The sequence below is a fragment of the Podarcis muralis genome, chromosome 14 (genome assembly GCF_964188315.1).
Source record: "Podarcis muralis chromosome 14, rPodMur119.hap1.1, whole genome shotgun sequence".
Taxonomy (NCBI): Eukaryota; Metazoa; Chordata; class Lepidosauria; order Squamata; family Lacertidae; genus Podarcis; species Podarcis muralis.
In genome coordinates, this window is record NC_135668.1 from 14,796,556 (window position 1) to 14,814,938 (window position 18,383).

The following is an 18,383-nucleotide window of genomic DNA, read 5'->3' on the forward strand; positions in this document are numbered from 1 at the left end:
GAACAAAAAGAAGTTTGGGCAGCCTTGTCCTTTGCATGGCTCCCAAGGGGAAGAGAAGGCAACTGCTTGTGCTCTTTCAAATCTGCATCCTTTTAGGTCACCGTTGTTCTGAAGGAATAACAATGTAGGTCGATTTTAATGAGCTGTCTGGTGTGTAGTTTTCCCCATGCGCTGTGCAATAATTTTCATGAGCTCATGCCCTTTCTCCAGAATAATCCCTCTGTTAATTCTCCCCCTCTCTTTTACCTGCAACATTCCTTTTTATCAGGTAGCAAAGACACAAGTTAAGAGTCCTCACAGCATGCTCTTCATCTGCTTTGCAAGTTTGGCATTGCAACTTGCATTACAAGTTGCATTATTTCCGGGGAACCCATCCTGGGGTAAAAATGCCTTAAAATGTTCCAGCACAAGTTGAATGTTGGACCAACTGTCAAGTCAGTCAGTTTTTAATTGTGTGTAGGCAATGAGCGTTACAATATAAGAATCACAAAAGCACATTTATCGAAGACAAAGTTTTTTAAAAATCAGTTTTTGGAACTGCAAATCTTCAAAACTTAAAATCGCAACATTCTCCAAAATAATTTAGATTTAAAAATCCCCCTGGCAGACAACACTGTTTGGAGTCCAAAAATTAGTCCAGAACCTTCATGCGGATTAAGTGCATATAAAACTACCCGGTAGGTAACAAACTTGTCTACATCCATCAGCAACCATATAATTTTGAAAACATCTGATTGGCCCCTTGGAAAATTCTTTGATATAGATGAGCTGTATCAAATGGCAACACAATATACATAGCACAGTGTCTTCAATCTGGCCTGATATGCAAGCACAAAGGTGGTCATTTGTTGATCTGTTAAATAATTTACCAGCCAGATTTCCAATTATGCTTGAAGAATTTCTAAGCTGAGTAAATGGGTGTTTAATAGGAGGGGAACTGGTTTTTCAGTTTGTTCTGAAAGGGCAAAAAGGTGCATTTGTGTCCAATGTAGAGAGGTTCTTTCAAACCAGTCCTACTGATCTCTAAGTATTACGCTCATCTTCACTCTCATATGCCATAGTAAATACACACATACACAAAGTGGATTCTATGTCTTTTAATTTGTCTTTCTTTGACTTTTAGTACATCCCTCTTGAAGCAGCAAGGATGCTCATTAGTAAAAGAACAAAAATAATTTCTTAGTCACGGTGGAAAGTTTCTCTGTAACCATGCTTTAATGGAATTGCCTCATTGCATATTTTAATTATGTGTGTTTATATTTTAATGGGATTGTTTTATTGTGTATCTTAATTGTGCATTTTAATTATGGATGTTTAACATTTCTGAGGTTGTGCAATTGGCTTTTATGCTTGTAAACCATCTAGAGGTCTATTGCAGCATAAAGCAGTATATTCATGAATTAATTGGTGATTATTCCTGGGGGGGAAATCAAGTGATTTTACTGGTGTTTTTCTTATGGTCAAGAGCTATCAAGAAACATTACACGTAGCTATTATATGCATTGCCTTTTCTGCGAAAAATAAAAACGAGGTGCTAGTAGTCATAGATTGATTAAAGGGTCTGGTACTCTGTACCACTAACTGCTGTCACAAAAGGGACCCTGGTTATATGTAGTCTTATCTAGAAAGGTTGTTCTGCCAATGTCAAGATAAATAGCAATAATGGGAGCCTGCCCTATTTGACAAGACTAGAGGTGGTCTGCATGTAATCCTCAGCCAAATTTCAGACAGGTGGCAAGGAGAGGGAAAAGGCAGTAGCAGAGTGAAAAAAGTCGGGTGCCTCTCCCATCACCAGCTAGCAATTTCCCAAGAGAATAAAAGATTCCCCGCCCCTAAACTAGGTCTATTAATAGGCACATTCCCTATTTTCTCCACAATCTGTTGAATGTTTTCCTGACAATGGAACTTACCTGCCAGTTGCATCACTTGGTTAGACAAAATACGACCTGGGAACTGCATCTCATAATCTTGCTAATGTAGTCTGGATGTTAACATCCATAAGATGGATGGTGAGGCAACAAGAAGGAAAATGCAAATTGGTGCAAATTGATGCTAACTCCAGGTGGGAATGTGCTTTCTGGTTGAAGGTGAATATGTATTGAGATGTTATTACCTCAATAAAGAATGTGGCAAGGCATGGCAACAGATTTCATGGAAGTAGCTGCCTCAGCAGCTGAAAGTCAGATGACATCAACAAATTTTGAACTCGCTTAAAATTAAGAGTACCGCTTTCCTTTGCCAAGTGTGGAAGGCTATGCACTCCACTCTTCAGGTACAGTGGTGCCCCGCAAGACGAATGCCTCGCAAGACGAAAAACTCGCTAGACGAAAGGGTTTTCCGTTTTTTGAGTCGTTCCACAAGACGAATTTCCCTATGGGCTTGCTTCGCAAGACGAAACGTCTTGCGAGTTCTTGCGAGTTTGTTTCCTTTTTCTTAAAGCCGCTAAGCCGTTAATAGCCGTTAATAGCCGCTAAGCCGTTAATAGCCGCTAAGCCGCTAATAGCTGTGCTTCGCAAGACGAAAAAACCGCAAGACGAAGAGACTTGCGGAACGGATTAATTTCGTCTTGCGAGGCACCACTGTACCCACATTTATCACCTAGCTTCACCACAAGAAAGCTGGAGACAGACAAGTAAGAGGTGAGGAAAAGTGTTTGAGATAAGTTTCACATCCCATTGCGCATGCATACGTCCCTCTTGTCCCACTGTTGCCTTTGAACAAAAAAGCTCCACAGGTTCGTTTTTTGATTATTATTTTTTTGGTGCTGGTGTTGTTTTGAAACAATAGAAAAACCTCTCTAGGGACTCAGCTACACAACTGCAAATAAAACATTTTAAGTGTGTTTTAAGTGCAATATACAATGTGACATTAGATGGCGATGGTGAGCCTTATGGAAAATTCAATGTATTTTTTAAAAGGCTTTTTTAAAAAAGCATTTTCAGAAGGGTTTTTATATGTGTGTAGATTCCACCATAGTCTCTACCCACAAGTAACACATGAAGGAGGCTTTTAGACGTGAAGGGAAGATGAATTAGCGAGTGCACAACTACACACCATGAACCGCAGTAACACTTTCAAACAAAACACCCTTAACACTCAGAAAGACATCTGCAGCAAACAAGCAGATTTTCTTGTCTACCAGTGTTTTTCTTTTGCAGCCCCTGCAACATGCTACCCTAGGCAACAGACCAGTTGCACTCAGCAGGTCTTGTCAAAACTTTAAAAGTCTGGTCTGCATTAAATGGCCACATATTAGGTGCAATTTTCAAGTTTAGTACAGTGGTGCCCCGCAAGATGAATGCCTCGCAAGACAGAAAACCCGCTAGACGAAAGGGTTTTCCGTTTTGGAGGTGCTTCGCAAAACGAATTTCCTATGGGCTTGCTTCGCAAGATGAAAATGTCTTGCGAGTTCCTGCAGGTTCCCCCCCCCTTTTCCCAAGCCGCTAAGCCGCTTATCAGCTGATCCGCTAAGCCGCTTAACAGCTGATCCGCTAAGCTGCTAAGCCGCTTAACAGCTGATCGCTAAGCCGCTTATCAGATGATCCGCTAAGCCGCTTAACAGCTGATCGCTAAGCCGCTTATCAGCTGATCCGCTAAGCCGCTTAACAGCTGATCTGCTAAGCCGCTTATCAGCTGATCCGCTAAGCCCGCTAAGCCGTTAATAGCGCTAATCCGCTAAGCCACTAATGGGCTTGCTTCGCAAGACAAAAAAACTGCAAGACGAAGAGAATAGCGGAACGGATTCTTTTCGTCTTGCGAGGCACCACTGTACAAACTTTTCTGAGAGATGCAGCTATTATTTTTTAAGCGGAAGATTCCAGGCACACTGGAACTCACAGCAAGCCTGCAGAGTATATAACACAGACTCCCATTTACCTCAGGGTAGAAGGCCATTGTTGGTGCATGCAACAGTACGCCAGCAACCTTTTAAAACTGGAAAAGCCACTTCCCACAGAAAAAGCAACAGCAGGAAGAGGAGAGTTGAGCATTCTCTCTGCCATTTATCTAACCCAAACTGTGCACGGTATGAATGTGACAACCAGTGGAGTAGCAGCATTCAGAAGTGGGTGAATTTTGAGATAGTCATAGCCACACACCCTCACAGCCACACCCACTATACTACTTCCAAAAGCATTATTGCATAATTATAACAATGTTATACAACCAGGGATGCGTTGCAATGATTAATGCAGTTCTCCATATATTGCCTTTCAAGCTAGTTCTACTATTTTCTGTGCACATACACACTCAAGTGATGTGAAGTGCTCCAATATCTTCTTTCGGGGTGACTTAAGTTGTGTTTCCCCAGAAGTTCCCTTGCACCTAAAAGAACTTGCACACCATACTCTTGAAACTGAAGCACCTTGTGCTTTCAGTGTTTTAAAATGATCAGCTTTAAATGCGCACCACTGGTGGCAACCAAGTTTGCACGCATGAGCGTGGGTGTGTGAACACATGTGCAAACATACACAACCGGCTGCAGCACCCTGTCAATGCATGTTTGATGGCAAACGCCTTTGCAACACTTTGCTTTTGTGTGGTGTGCAAAATGCCTCTTTATCCTCAGCAACTGATGGGCAAGAGAAACAAGCTTCTAGGCCAGGGGTCTGCAACCTTTAAGACAAAAAGAGCCACTTGGACCCGTTTCCGAAGGGGAAAAAAACTGGAAGCCGCAAAACCATTGCAACATTTAAAACAAATATATCTCCGGAGCCGCGATCTGACAGCGGGCGGGAAGGTGACGTCGGGACGGTGCGTGACTAACGCATGCACCGCCCCCATGCGACGTCACAGCCAGTACAGCGCCCGCCACAGTGGGGAGTGTCGGGGCGCACAATGCGCCTCCTCCCCTCGCTAGTATCCGCCCCAGAGCCGCGGCAAAGGTGTAAAAGAGCCACATGCGGCTCCAGAGCCGCGGGTTGCAGACCCCTGTTCTAGGCTGCCTACAAATTGCTCATGGGTAACCTGGAATTTGTCTGACACTCGATTTCAAGTTGAGAATTTGACCTTGCCCTGCACACAGAGGCAGAACACCAGCTTTACCTGCAGAAGATCCAGCTGGAGATGTACGTATTTTTTGCTCTATAAGATGCACCAGACCGTAAGATGCACCTAGTTTTTGGAGGAGGAAAACAAGAAAAAAAATATATTCTGAATCCCAGAAGCCAGAACAGCAAGAGGGATCTGGCTTCTGGGATAGCCTCTTGCTGTCCAGGCTTATGGGATAGCTGCACGCAGCCTCTCCCCAAGGGCAGCCCTTTTCCCTCCTCAGGGAAGAGCCCCCAAGAGCCACACACACACTCCACGCGGCTCTTTAAAGTGAGCGCTGAGTAGAGCCTCCCGCCTGCATTCGCTCCATAAGACACACACACACATTTTCCCCTACTTTTTAGGAGGGGAAAAGTGTGTCTTATAGAGCGAAAAATACAGTAAATGTCCCCTTCCCTGAAACCCACCGCCAGTTGCTGCAGGAAGTACTGCCCTAGATGGACCAGTGGTCTGACTCAGCAGAAGGCAGTTTCCATGTTCCTATGAGTCAACAACTTCACACACACCCCCAATGCATTTAGCACCGTAACTGGCTCAAGTGGTATTAAAAATAGGTTAGAAACCCTTCCTCTCCTAATCCTCCGTATGTTCTATTCTGTGATGTCTTTACACATACACCTTCCCTGTATTTCTCTTGGGGGGGTGCCATAGCTAAGCGGCAGAACACCTGTTTCATATGCAGAAGGTCCCGGGTTCAATCTGTTATCTCCAAGCAGGGTTTGGAAACCCTGGAGAGCCACCATCAGTCAGTGTAGACGACACTGAGTTAGACAGACCAATGGCATAAGGTAGCTTCTTATGTTAAAACTTCAGGGTTTCACTACAAGGGCATTGGGGTCAAATTCCACAGCACTACATTATCATCTAAATCAAGCCACATCCCTGATTACCTTTGGAAACAGGGTTCCTGATGGAGGCGACATTACTGCCAAACCACGGTTTAGTGCTGCGTGAATGAGTTGGTTGTGGCGGGGAGCAATCTATGGCTTGTGCAAACCACAGTTTGCAAGCAACAGCAAAATATAATTTCCCTAAAACTCAGAAATAAGGTAAGCAATCGGCTGGCCCAAGGAGAGACAATGTTGCAGGCATATGGCTCGCTGCTATGGCTGAATGACGCCAGAGACCGCTGCTGTGATCATAAAATGAGGCAAAGGTTGCAGCCAGTTTTTGGAAGTTACCTTGAGCCTAGGAAACGCAAGTCATAACATTAAGTATTGCAACAACAACAAAAACCCAACCAAAACAACATCCTGTATCAAATAGATTCTTAATACTATCTCTCTGTCTAGAGATGCAAACCTTGAGCTAAAACTCCCATCTTTTTACCTCCAAAATAAGTTTCTACAACCAATTCTGCTTGGAAGGGGGAGGGGAGAAAGAGAGGAGCAATATCCCTTTGTCCATTAAACAAAACGGTTAAGTAAAGCACCCACACAATTAAAATGTATTTATGAAATACCGTTAGCAAAGAGCTATTACTGATCATAGCTTTTCTGCAACACTAAAATTACAATCTCATAATTCATGTCTTCCTTTAAGAACTCACGGAACAGCTTAACAAAAACTCCCAGTAATTTCCCAGCTAGGCACTGAAAAGAGCTCCTCAGCTCCACCACTGACACAATATGAGAACCTTACTAGACAATTTACCAAGCTACCTCAAATTTAAAAGGCTGGAATAAGAGGAAGAAGCTCAAAAAAGTTGATAGCGATGTTTGTTTGTTTGTTTGTTTGTTTGTTTGTTTGTTTGACTAGTTTGGTAAGAGAATAGTAGCCTGTTTTACCATGCTGGCCACCAAGGGTTATTATGGGATAGGGAACTCTCAGCAGCCAGCTGTCTTCTTAGCAGACATTGTGTGTATCGTAGGGGGGAGGAACCTACATTTTATCAAACATACTGGTAAAGGAGAGATGGGTTTCCTGTCCTCCACAGCCAGATGGAATCCAAACAGACTGAAGAATAGAGAGGTCTGTCCCTCCCCCTCCAGCACTCACTTGCAGGAAATTCCTGGCTGCCTGTGGCTATCAGGTGAGTTGGTAAGTAAAAGACTCTCTTAGTCATCCTATGCTTTTCTTCCAATGAAATGCATACGTTTTCACGATTAACCATACACCCCAACTTTCCTGCAACAACTAAAGTTTATGAAATATGGACAAGCCTATAAAAGTTTCATTCATTCATATATATATATATATATATATATATATATATATATATATATGAATGAGAGAGAGATAAATGTACATGAGTCACATTCATACAAATTTTCCCACTTCAATGATATTTCAATTCTGCAAGCATGCCAGATGTATCTGGGCCAACCTCCTACCTTGGTGCCATCCACACTGATTATCCGATAGCTGTTTCTTGTGCTGTCATAGAAGTAGGAAACAGTTACAGCCTGCTTGCTTGCAGGTACCCAGTTCTTCTTGGTGGTGTGGTCAATTTGGAACACATGCGCTCTGGTGGTGAAGATGGGCTGCTCTCTGGAATAGGGAGGGACAGGAGAAATGGAATGCATCATGAGTTTGTGAAAGATGGAAATGCCGCGTCTGTTCTGCCCTTGATCAACAACGTAACGTTGATCAAGTCTAGCCCAGTGTTGAAACAGCTCAGGATGAGAACTCTGGAATTCTGAAGCAGGAGAGCAAAGCTACAAAGAGTTACACCACTTAAGTCCTATACCTATTCTGACCCATATCACCTTACATTTTACCTCCTCCTTATCCTGGGAAGTGCCAAAACTTGCTAGCACCGCGCTCCTTCTTCTTAAATTTCCACACTATTACCAAACAGCCAAATTCCACAGCTCCTTTTCCTGCATGTGTCACCAACCACTCACGGCTGTGAAGTTATAAGGTTTAAGTAGCTGTTTTCTTCTGGGAGAAATGGTTGTGTGTGCGTGTAAAGAGAAGAGATCATCAGATCCTTGAAAGGATGATGGAATAAATATGTCAGATAGTTATGTGCTCCATGATCACATTCTCTTACCACTGCCACTTTGAAAGACAATAATGATTTTTAAAATATATATATTTTAAAGCTTTTAGATGTCGACACTTAAAACGGGAAAACGTCCCATGCCCAGACCTGTGGCCAACTTTATGACAAATCTGTGTATTTTCAGCTAATGCCAGAAATTACCTTGTGCAAATACCAGAGACAACTGAAGCTTAGTACTGTAATCCAGGTACATAGTTTAATACACAACACACGTTTCTAAGCAGGTGGCTCTGTTGAATGCTAGTGCAGCAGGACGATAAAATGAATTCAAATATAATGTGAACAGCATACAGGAAGCACCATCATTCTTCCCCAATCCCCTTCTGCATTCTAATAAGCAATCTCCAGTGTAGATCCACGCATATAAAAATGACCAGTACCTAGATGGTTGAGAAGAAGATTGTGTCATGCATTTTATCTACAAAATGCAAAGGTTCCCCAGAGTAAAGCTTAATTTTAAAAAATCCACAGTTTGAGGGATTAAAATTCTGCTTCTTGGTTTCATCCCAGGTGCAGGATTCTTATAGCAGGTATTCCTCACAAACAAGTAAAGAACAAGGTTTCCACCAATTCTTGCAATTCTCCCTTTTACTTTGCCTTTTTTGTAAGCGACTCGGTACAACTTACAAAAGTAAAAAGGAGTATGAGGTATCAACCACATGTGGTGCGCTCATTTTAAAACGGCATATGTATTGTTGCTCAACATTCCCAAGTGCCACAGGTTCCAGGGCAGTTGAAAAAATGAACAAACTAAGGTCAGAGTCCTTCTGGAGAGAGGAAGAGGGAGAACGTGCTGCAAACAAGCGTGTGTGTGTGTGTGTGTGTGTGTGTGTGCGTTGAGCACAAGCACCCAAAAAAACCCATCAAGTCCCCAAAACACAGAGAATGCTCTTGGACATTCAGCCAGCTGCACAACTCTTTCTCCTTCACTGACCACAATACAACTGCTCTTCTGTTTCTTCTCTGGCCCCTAATCAAGCAAGATGTGGACTACAGCTAGTAGCCAAGAGCCATCAATGCAGATATAAGGAAACAGTTTCTAGTCATCAAGGATGACTGAAGCAGAATTTTTGATAAAGACTCGTCCACCTGCAGAGAAGGCTCCACGTGCATAATAACCAAAACCTTGTCCTTAAATGTCCCCCTGCAGCAACACTCCTTGATATAGGCACATAACTCCACCTTTTAACGGGGCTCAGACTAACAGACCTCTCCAAGTGTCCCTATTTTCCAGGGACAGTCCCAGATTTACAGATGCTGTCCCGGTTTCTGATTTGATCCTGGAACGTCCCACTTTTCCTTAGGACATCCCTATTTTCATCGGAGAAATGTTGCGGGGGATGGAGTTATGTGACCCCCCAAGCCAAGGAGATAACTATACAACCTTTAGAAGACATCTGAAGGCAGCCCTATATAGGGACTTTTTAAATGTTTAATGTTTTATTGTGCTTATATATGTTGAAAGTCTCCCAGAGTGGCTGGGGTAACCCAGTCAGATGGGAGAGGTGTTGTTGTTGTTGTTGTTGTTGGTGGTGGTGGTGGTGAATAAGGTAAAGGTAAAGGGACCCCTGCCCATTAGGTCCAGTCGTGGCCGACTCTGGGGTTGCGGCGCTCATCTCGCTTTATTGGCCGAGGGAGCCGGCGTACAGCTTCAGGGTCATGTGGCCAGCATGACTAAGCTGCTTCTGGCGAACCAGAGCAGCGCACGGAAACGCCGTTTACCTTCCTGCCGGAGTGGTACCTATTTATCTACTTGCACTTTGACGTGCTTTCGAACTGCTAGGTTGGCAGGAGCAGGGACCGAGCAACGGGAGCTCACCCCATCGTGGGGATTCGAACCGCTGACCTTCTGATCAGCAAGTCCTAGGCTCTGTGGTTTAACCCACAGCGCCACCCGCGTCCGGATGATGAATAGGACGTCCTTATTTTCATCAGATAAACGTTGGGTGGTATGGACTAAACTCCTTCCAGGCAAACACAGACATGCTCTTTGACAGATACTTGCTAAGGGCAGAGGAAGGACATGGGAAACTGCTTTATATCAAGTCAGACCATTCGTTCAGCGAGCTCAATATTGTCTATACTGACTGGCAATGGGTTTCAGGGGGGAGTCTTTCCCAGCCCTACCTGGCGATGCTGGGCACTGAACTCAGGACCTTTTGCATGCAAAACAGATGCTCTACCACTGAGCTAAGTCCCTTCTCCAAAGGCCCAATCAGGTCTATCGTCTTCTAAGACAGCCATGAAGGCTAACCATTTAACAGACAACCATTCTACCCAAGGCTGCTTGATGCAGGAAAAATTATAACAAGTTTTCTTTTTCGTAAGTCATTGTGAGAGTTATTTTAGATGAAAAGCAACTAATTTACACCACACACCTGGGTATGCATTTAAATCATTACAAGCCAGGTGATCATTAATTGAAGCAATCTTTATTTGTGAAGTATATCTGGGGAGTGCCTGATCACCTCATCGGCCTCCTGAGAAATCTCTATGTGGGACAAGAAGCCACAGTTAGAACTGGATATGGAACAACTGATTGGTTCAAAATTGGGAAAGGAGTATGGCAAGGCTGTATATTGTCTCCCTGGTTATTTAACTTATATGCAGAATTCATCATGCGAAAGGCAGAGCTGGATGAATCCCAAGCCGGAATTAAGATCGCCCGAAGAAATATCAACAACCTCAGATATGCAGATGACACAACCTTGATGGCAGAAAGTGAGGAGGAATTAAAGAACCTTTTAATGAGGTGAAAGAGGAGAGTGCAAAATGTGGTCTGAAGCTCAACATCAAAAAAACGAAGATCGTGGCCACTGGGCCCATCACCTCCTGGCAAATAGAAGGGGAAGAAATGGAGGCAGTGAGAGATTTTACTTTCTTGGGCTCCATGATCACTGCAGATGGTGACAGCAGTCACGAAATTAAAAGACGCCTGCTTCTTGGGAGAAAAGCTATGACAAACCTAGACAGCTTCTTAAAAAGCAGAGACATCACCTTGCCAACAAAGGTCCGTATAGTTCAAGCTATGGTTTTCCCAGTAGTGATGTATGGAAGTGAGAGCTAAACCATAAAGAAGGCTGATGCTTTTGAATTATGGTGCTGGAGGAGACTCTTGAGAGTCCCATGGACTGCAAGATGATCAAACCTCTCCATTCTGAAGGAAATCAGCCCTGAGTGCTCACTGGAAGGACAGATCCTGAATCTGAGGCTCCAATACTTTGGTCACCTCATGAGAAGACTCCCTGGAAAAGACCCTGATGTTGGGAAAGATGGAGGGCACAAGGAGAAGGGGACAACAGAGGACGAGATGGTTGGACAGTGTTGTCGAAGCTACCAGCATGAGTTTGACTAAACTGCGGGAGGCAGTGGAAGACAGGAGTGCCTGGCATGCTCTGGTCCATGGGGTCACGAAGAGTCGGACACAACTAAACGACTAAACAACAACAACAATGTATCTGGGGAAACTAAGAGTTGTGGTGCTGTTTTGAAAATCAACCCTCTGATGAACCACACTGCTTCTAACACCTTGGTGTTCAAACCAATAGCAGCCCTGGAGTTCTTTCAACAGGGGCTCCATGAAGCCTACACACTTGAAAGTGTTGAGCCTATCACAAGAGATCAGGGGTCACCAACGCAGCTCCAGGCGCCTGCAGAAGGCTTCAGTAAATGTGTCCTCAAAAATCAATCAATCACTATAGTTGTTTGCCACCTTTCCAAAGTTAAAACCATGCTGAAGGCAGCTTACAACATACAAAAAATGACATAACCACAAACACAACATTAGTATTCATAAACAATGAACAAAACACGAAAATGTGCACAAGCAGGCTGAGCAATTTCCACCTGACTCATGGCACCTAAAATAAAGATACAAAAAATTAACAGCAACCACCCCCTGCCAACAAACACCCCTTAACAACACCCCAGCCCATGCATCTGTTCAGCAGCCTCAGCATTTGTAGCTGGAGTCAGTCCGGGCCCCGCCTTCCCAGGCCAGGTGGAAAAAGGCCTGCCTGCAAGACAGGGGTCAGGTCTTCCAAGCCAAGATGCATGAGACTGCTTGCTCTTTTGATTCACTTGCTCAGTTTCTCCTACACAGAACATGGCCCCTTCATCAAATCAACCTTTTCCTAGAGGCCAGGATAGGAAACCCACCTTCCTCTTCCTTCTGAATGGAAGTAGTGTGAAAGACCTTCTCCCTCTGACCAAGTGCAGTGGCGGCTGATGTACATGCCTCAGTTTATTGATTAAGGGAAAACCTGCCTGTTTCTGTACTTTTAAGGTGTGGTGACTATTTGTGACCTTCCAAATGTGCCAAAAAAGGATGGAGGCCGCTTCAATAGATAATGATGGCCACTGACATCAAGCATGCACATTACCAGCTTTTAACGTTTCCAAACCAGCCCTCATTAAACAGCTCTACATAGCGAATTTTCTCCAAGCATCCTACACACCCACAATGCCAGGGGAAGGGAAGAAATGGTATATGTACATAAAAAGCTGAAAATCCAATAATGACAAAACAGTGGGTGGAACAAATGGCGAGTCTTCTTAAAGAGTTTCACTTGTTCGAGCTGCCTTACATCTTGTGAGCACCTTCAGCTACTGAACCACAGCCAGATTTTTAAAAGCCTACATACCCAAGATTTATCCTTTAGCTAAAGAACAAGCTTACATCTGATGATTCGATCGTAATTTGAACATATTTAGGTGTTCAGAAGCATGCCAGGTTTCAGGTGGTAAGGTAGCTGAAATGCTCTGTTGTGGGTTGGTAAACATTCCCAACAGCCAGGCATAAGCCAGCATGGCAGAGTAGCTAGTATAGGGGCAGGGAACCAAATGATCATGAATCATAGCATTGGAAGGGATCCTGAGAATCATCTAGGCAACCCCCTGCAATGCAGAAATATGCAGTTGCCCTATACAGTGGTACCTCGGGTTACATACGCTTCAGGTTACAAATGCTTCAGGTTACAGACTCCGCTAACCCAGAAATAGTACCTCGGGTTAAGAACTTTGCATCAGGATGAGAACAGAAATCGTGCTCCAGTGGCGTGGCGGCAGCAGGAGGCCCCATTAGCTAAAGTGGTGCTTCAGATTAAGAACAGTTTCAGGTTAAGAACGGACCTCCGGAACGACTTAAGTACTTAACCCGAGGTACCACTGTACAGGGATCAGACTTGCAACCTTGGCATTATCAGCACCATGCTCTAACCAAATGAGCTATGGTGGTCATCTTGGACTCCAACTCATATCAATCAGGCTGAGATGCCCCAGCCAATGGTCAGAACAGCAGGAGTTGGGAGCATAATAGCAGACCTGCCAGATGAGACGAAAAGGCACATCTTTAGTTCAACATCCTGTTCTCATGATGGCCAACCGGAGGGATACAGGAAGGCTGCATATCTTAGTTCTTTAAGAACTTTCTGGACAATGCCACCCAAGACCCAGGGATTTGTTCATTTTTAATATCACCTTTATAAGCCCTATGTGTTACAGTGCAACTCAGTTTATTACACAGCAGTGCACACATAGAAGTTTGTTTGCTGAGTAGGTATCCTTCCCCATGCCCTGTTTCTTTCAAATGCCCACATCTGATGCCCAAAAATGTATTTTGCAGGGACTTCCGGGTTAGCGCCATCGACTAATGGCGGATTCCCTCTGAGCTCCGGAGGGAATCGGCTCCGCAGGATCGGGTCTTGCCGCTGCGGCGACGCGGGGACCCTCAGAAATCACAGGCGGTGAAGCCTGTGAACCTGGTGACTCGGCGGGCACCATTTGCGCCCCCGACCTGCGTAGGAGCCTTTTTAAAGGCTTCGGAACGGGGGACGGGGTGAGCGGCGCGGTGCTGAGAGTCGACTGCTTCTCCTGCGGAGTGAAGCCGCACTGCCATGGTCGGAGAGCGCTGACTTCTTCTTGTGAGCAATTGGAATTTAAAGGAACAACCCATGAGTAGTACGGAAATTGGAATTGTAAAGAAAATTTTCTTTTGAATTAGGCACGATCGGGGAAGGCGCAAACAGGAAGTCCGTCTCCCCGTCTTGTAAATAATCTAAAGCAAGGACCTGCTAACTAAGGTCGAGAGAACCCCCCCTTTTCTACTTGGTAAAAGACTTTAATTTCACGATTTGGCAGTATAAGAAATCTTACTGGAGGATAAAGAGCTAATCTTGGGAGCTGAAGTGCCACCCCCCCGGACCCGGGAGTGCTCCGCGAGAGCCTGTTGATGAGGTATTGAAGAGTTTGACAGCTGTCAAATTAGCTGTCAAGACGGAAAAAGAGAACTTTGTTTCTGTTGCTTCTGCTGGTTATATTTGTTACAATTTGGTTACAATTTGTTGAAAACAAGGAAGAACTGATACAAACTAACTTGATTTTTGGATTTGAACTGGAAGAAATATTAAGTAACCAAAATCCCTCTAAAGGGGGTTTTGGGACATTACAAGAATGGCTGGAGGAGGGAAAATTCAGGCTGACTTGGACAGAGTTTTTGTTCTCTTGGGAAAGTTACAAGGCCAAATTGATGTTTTGGCTACAAATGTTACAGCTCTGGACTTAACAGTAAACAACATCACTGAATTTGATAAGGATTTGAATCAGGAAGTCCACGCAACTGGACAAAAAGAGAAACTTGAGAGCTTTGAGAGTGTGGAGAAGGAGATATATGTTGTTCCTGAAGAAAAGGAAGGAGGAGCTGTAATTTTGCAGATGACAAAGGAGAGCCAGAGGCCTGACATGATGGCAACAAAGGAAAATAAGAACTTGATGTTGAAAATCTGGTCTGAATTGGAGATTGAAGAATGGAGAGATCTCCTTATGTGGAGATCTGAAGACCCAAGGATTACAAATTTGCTTAAGGTGGAAGTTGGAGCTTTGGGGACATTTGGACTTGAAAGGAGTAAGAAACAAGATTCGGGCTCCACTTTTAAGTATGGAGGTCTGGCTGGAAGAAACATGGATCCCGTTGGGCCAGAGCTTCTCCAAGATCTGGTGTTTAATATTAAGGACTATCAAAAAAACTGGCAGAGAGGAATTAAGAGAGAATTAAGAGCCTCGGACGTGAGATCTCCAGGCTGATAGTAGACTAAGACTGATGGACATTTGTTGGGGACTGAAACCGGGAAAGGGGGGGGGGGTGGAGTTTGGGAATCCAAAGGGTACATAATTACAATCTGTTTTGTTTTTACTTTGTTTTGTTATTTGTATGAAAATTGGGGAATTTGTGGAAGGGAATTTGGGTCGACTTTAGAAAAATGTTTTAAGAATGAGTACTGATGTATAAGTATTGATGTTTAAGTCTGGATAAGGCAAAATTGGTTTTTTAAAATGAACTAAATAGAAATAGGTCAAAAATTAGGGCTAAGGACTTGCTGAACTAACAATTTGAATTGGAATATAAGAAGGGGAGGTGTGGGGAAGTCAGGGAAATATGTTATTGAAAAATAAGGATTGTGAACTTTATGTGTTTTTAAACTTTTTTGTTTTTTCTTTTTTGATTCTTTTTTAATGTATTAAATTTGAAAATTTCAATAAATATCTTTTTTTAAAAAATGTATTTTGCAGATGACAAGAAGGACAAGATGAATACAAAATGGCCCCCTATTATATAATATAATCTTATGTGTGCGCGCACACACACACACACACACACACACTTTAAGATTACTTTGTTTTTGTTGCAACAGACAAACACAGCTACCCGTCTGAAAATTGTTAGCTATGACTTATTTTAAATATGATAAAAGCAGAGCAATCATGTGTTTTAAAAAATGGATTTGGGGGTATTAATTCACGCCTGCAATTAATAATAGGCCTGGAGTGTATCAGCATAACTTGCCTATGTATATTCAGGAAGGTGGGGGTGAATGGATGAACCAGTTCACAACTTCAAAAATTAAAATGCATTTAAAAAAGGGGGGGGGGGAGCCTGTTCTTGTGCCTGAAGGCAAAGCTGAAGAAATATGTTAATTATGATGTAGTTATAAATCCTATTTTGTGTGGCCCTGAACTAAGCATAAACGAGATTCCACAGCCCATGTATACTTGAATTTTACACAAGACTAGAAATTGTTCGGAAAGAAGCTGTGACAATATATTTGGACACCTCAAATACCAACCAGGACACAGTATTAAAATGAAGGATATAAACCTGCCTGGCACTCAGCTTCCTCTACTTCTGATTTATTTCTGTGCTCTTCACACAAAAATGAAGCTCCCCTGTCCACATCTATGTTTGCTAGCAGCAGGCCTTAAAGTAGAGACCCATTCCCAGACTATTCTAAGCACATTTTAATCCAAAGGAAGGTAAACCTACAGCCCTTCAGGGGTTGGACTACAACTCCCTTCATCCTTCACCACCCATGGCCCCATCTGAGCTGTACATTTAAAGCGGTATCATACCACTTTAAGCATTCATAACTTCCCCCAGAAAACCCTGGGTAATGTAATTTATTAATAATGCTGAGAAGTTGCTGTTGCTGTTGTTTAGTTGTTTAGTCATGTCCAACTCTTCGTGACCCCATAGACCAGAGCACACCAGGCACTTCTGTCTTCCACTACCTCCCGCAGTTTGGTCAAACTCATGATGGTAGCTTCGAGAACACTGTCCAACCATCTCGTCCTCTGTTATCCCCTTCTCCTTGTGCCCTCCACCTTTCCCAACATCAGGGTCTTTTCCAGGGATTCTTCTCTTCTCATGAGGTGGCCAAAGTATTGGAGCCTCAGCTTCAGGATCTCTCTCTGAAGGAAATCAGCCCTGAGTGCTCACTGGAAGGACAGATCCTGAAGCTGAGGCTCCAATACTTTGGCCACCTCATGAGAAGAGAAGACTCCCTGGAAAAGACCCTGATGTTGGAAAAGATGGAGGGCACAGTTGACCACTATTCCCTTCACAGAGCTACAATTCCAAGAGTTCTCTGGGAAAAGAGGGATTGACTGTTAAACCAAGCCTTCAGACATGCATATAAAGCTTCTCACCCTTCAACAAAAAGTTGAAAGGTTGGTGTTCTGTTCTGTTGTTGTGGCTGTTCCATTTCATTTGAATATTGATCCTAATAGGAGAAGACAGGTAGGCCAATCAAGCCTTTTATACTGCCAGCAACCAGCACTGCGAGGGATGTGAACAGTGTCACTTATAGATTGACAAATGGAACAGATAGACTAATTGTATTTTAGTTGTCTTTGGACAGCTTGCAAAAATCACATAACCATATGGTGATTATTTCCACTGTGTTGGAAATAAATTTAACACTTACCACCCTCAAAAAACCATGTGGGTTTCTTTTTCGCTGCTGCTGTTGTTGGAAAAAGTTAGAATCTAGGGTAAATGGAACACTGTCAAGCACTGATCAACAAACCGAGCACAGAACATTTCCTCCAGAATCCTAGTTCAGTATTAATCCCAGAGCCTGAGGGGAGCACAAGCATTGATCCTGCGGACTGTGTGATGGGTCGCTCTGCTTGTGTACTGTACTGTCGGAAGCAGCTGGAGAATTTATCAGAGGAAGGATGCACAGCTGCCGCCTGCTCATTTGGTGGTCCATCATCCAAAAAGTGTGCCCTGGTACTGAATTCCAGGAAACAGCAACACCCACACCAATAAATCTGCAATTGCAACCACATTAGGACAGGCTTCTAATACACAGAGCTGACTGCCTTGACAGCTGAAACAATGAGGGTCTTATGAGGACAGACACACTTCAGGAGACCTGTTAAGGAGGAAAGCAGATCAGGGGGAAGGTTTTGAAGTGGAAAACTGGTTGGAGAGCAAAGGATTCTTATATGCACATACTACTGCTTATCTCCACTCAGAAACTGAGTTGCTTTTTATTTTAAAAAAAGCTGTGGGAGCATTTTTGCATATATTTGCATGCATCACATGGTCCCAGTGAGTATCCTCAGGCAGACTGTGGTTCCTGCTTTTAGTGTGTTTTAAGGTGCCATGATGCGGGATGCGGGTGGTGCTGTGGGTAAAAGCCTCAGCGCCTAGGGCTTGCTGATCGAAAGGTCGGTGGTTCGAATCCCCGCGGCGGGGTGCGCTCCCGTTGCTCAGTCCCAGCGCCTGCCAACCTAGCAGTTCGAAAGCACCCCCGGGTGCAAGTAGATAAATAGGGACCGCTTACTAGCGGGAAGGTAAACGGTGTTCCGTGTGCTGCGCTGGCTCGCCAGAGCAGCGATGTCACGCTGGCCACGTGACCCGGAAGTGTCTCCGGACAGCGCTGGCCCCCGGCCTCTTGAGTGAGATGGGCGCACAACCCTAGAGTCTGTCAAGACTGGCCCGTACGGGCAGGGGTACCTTTACCTTTACCTTTAAGGTGCCACGATA

At 44.0% G+C, this 18,383-nt stretch overlaps 1 protein-coding gene across 2 annotated transcripts in view; it reads right to left on the reverse strand.

Moving 5' to 3' along the window:
• HOMER2 (homer scaffold protein 2) overlaps window positions 1-18,383 on the reverse strand; it is a 91,806-nt gene that overhangs the window by 49,256 nt on the left and 24,167 nt on the right. For both annotated transcript variants that reach the window (XM_077918837.1, XM_077918838.1), the window contains exon 2: window positions 7,383-7,539. In XM_077918837.1, the coding sequence (XP_077774963.1) occupies window positions 7,383-7,539 (157 nt within the window). The remainder of the gene's footprint in view (window positions 1-7,382; window positions 7,540-18,383) is intronic.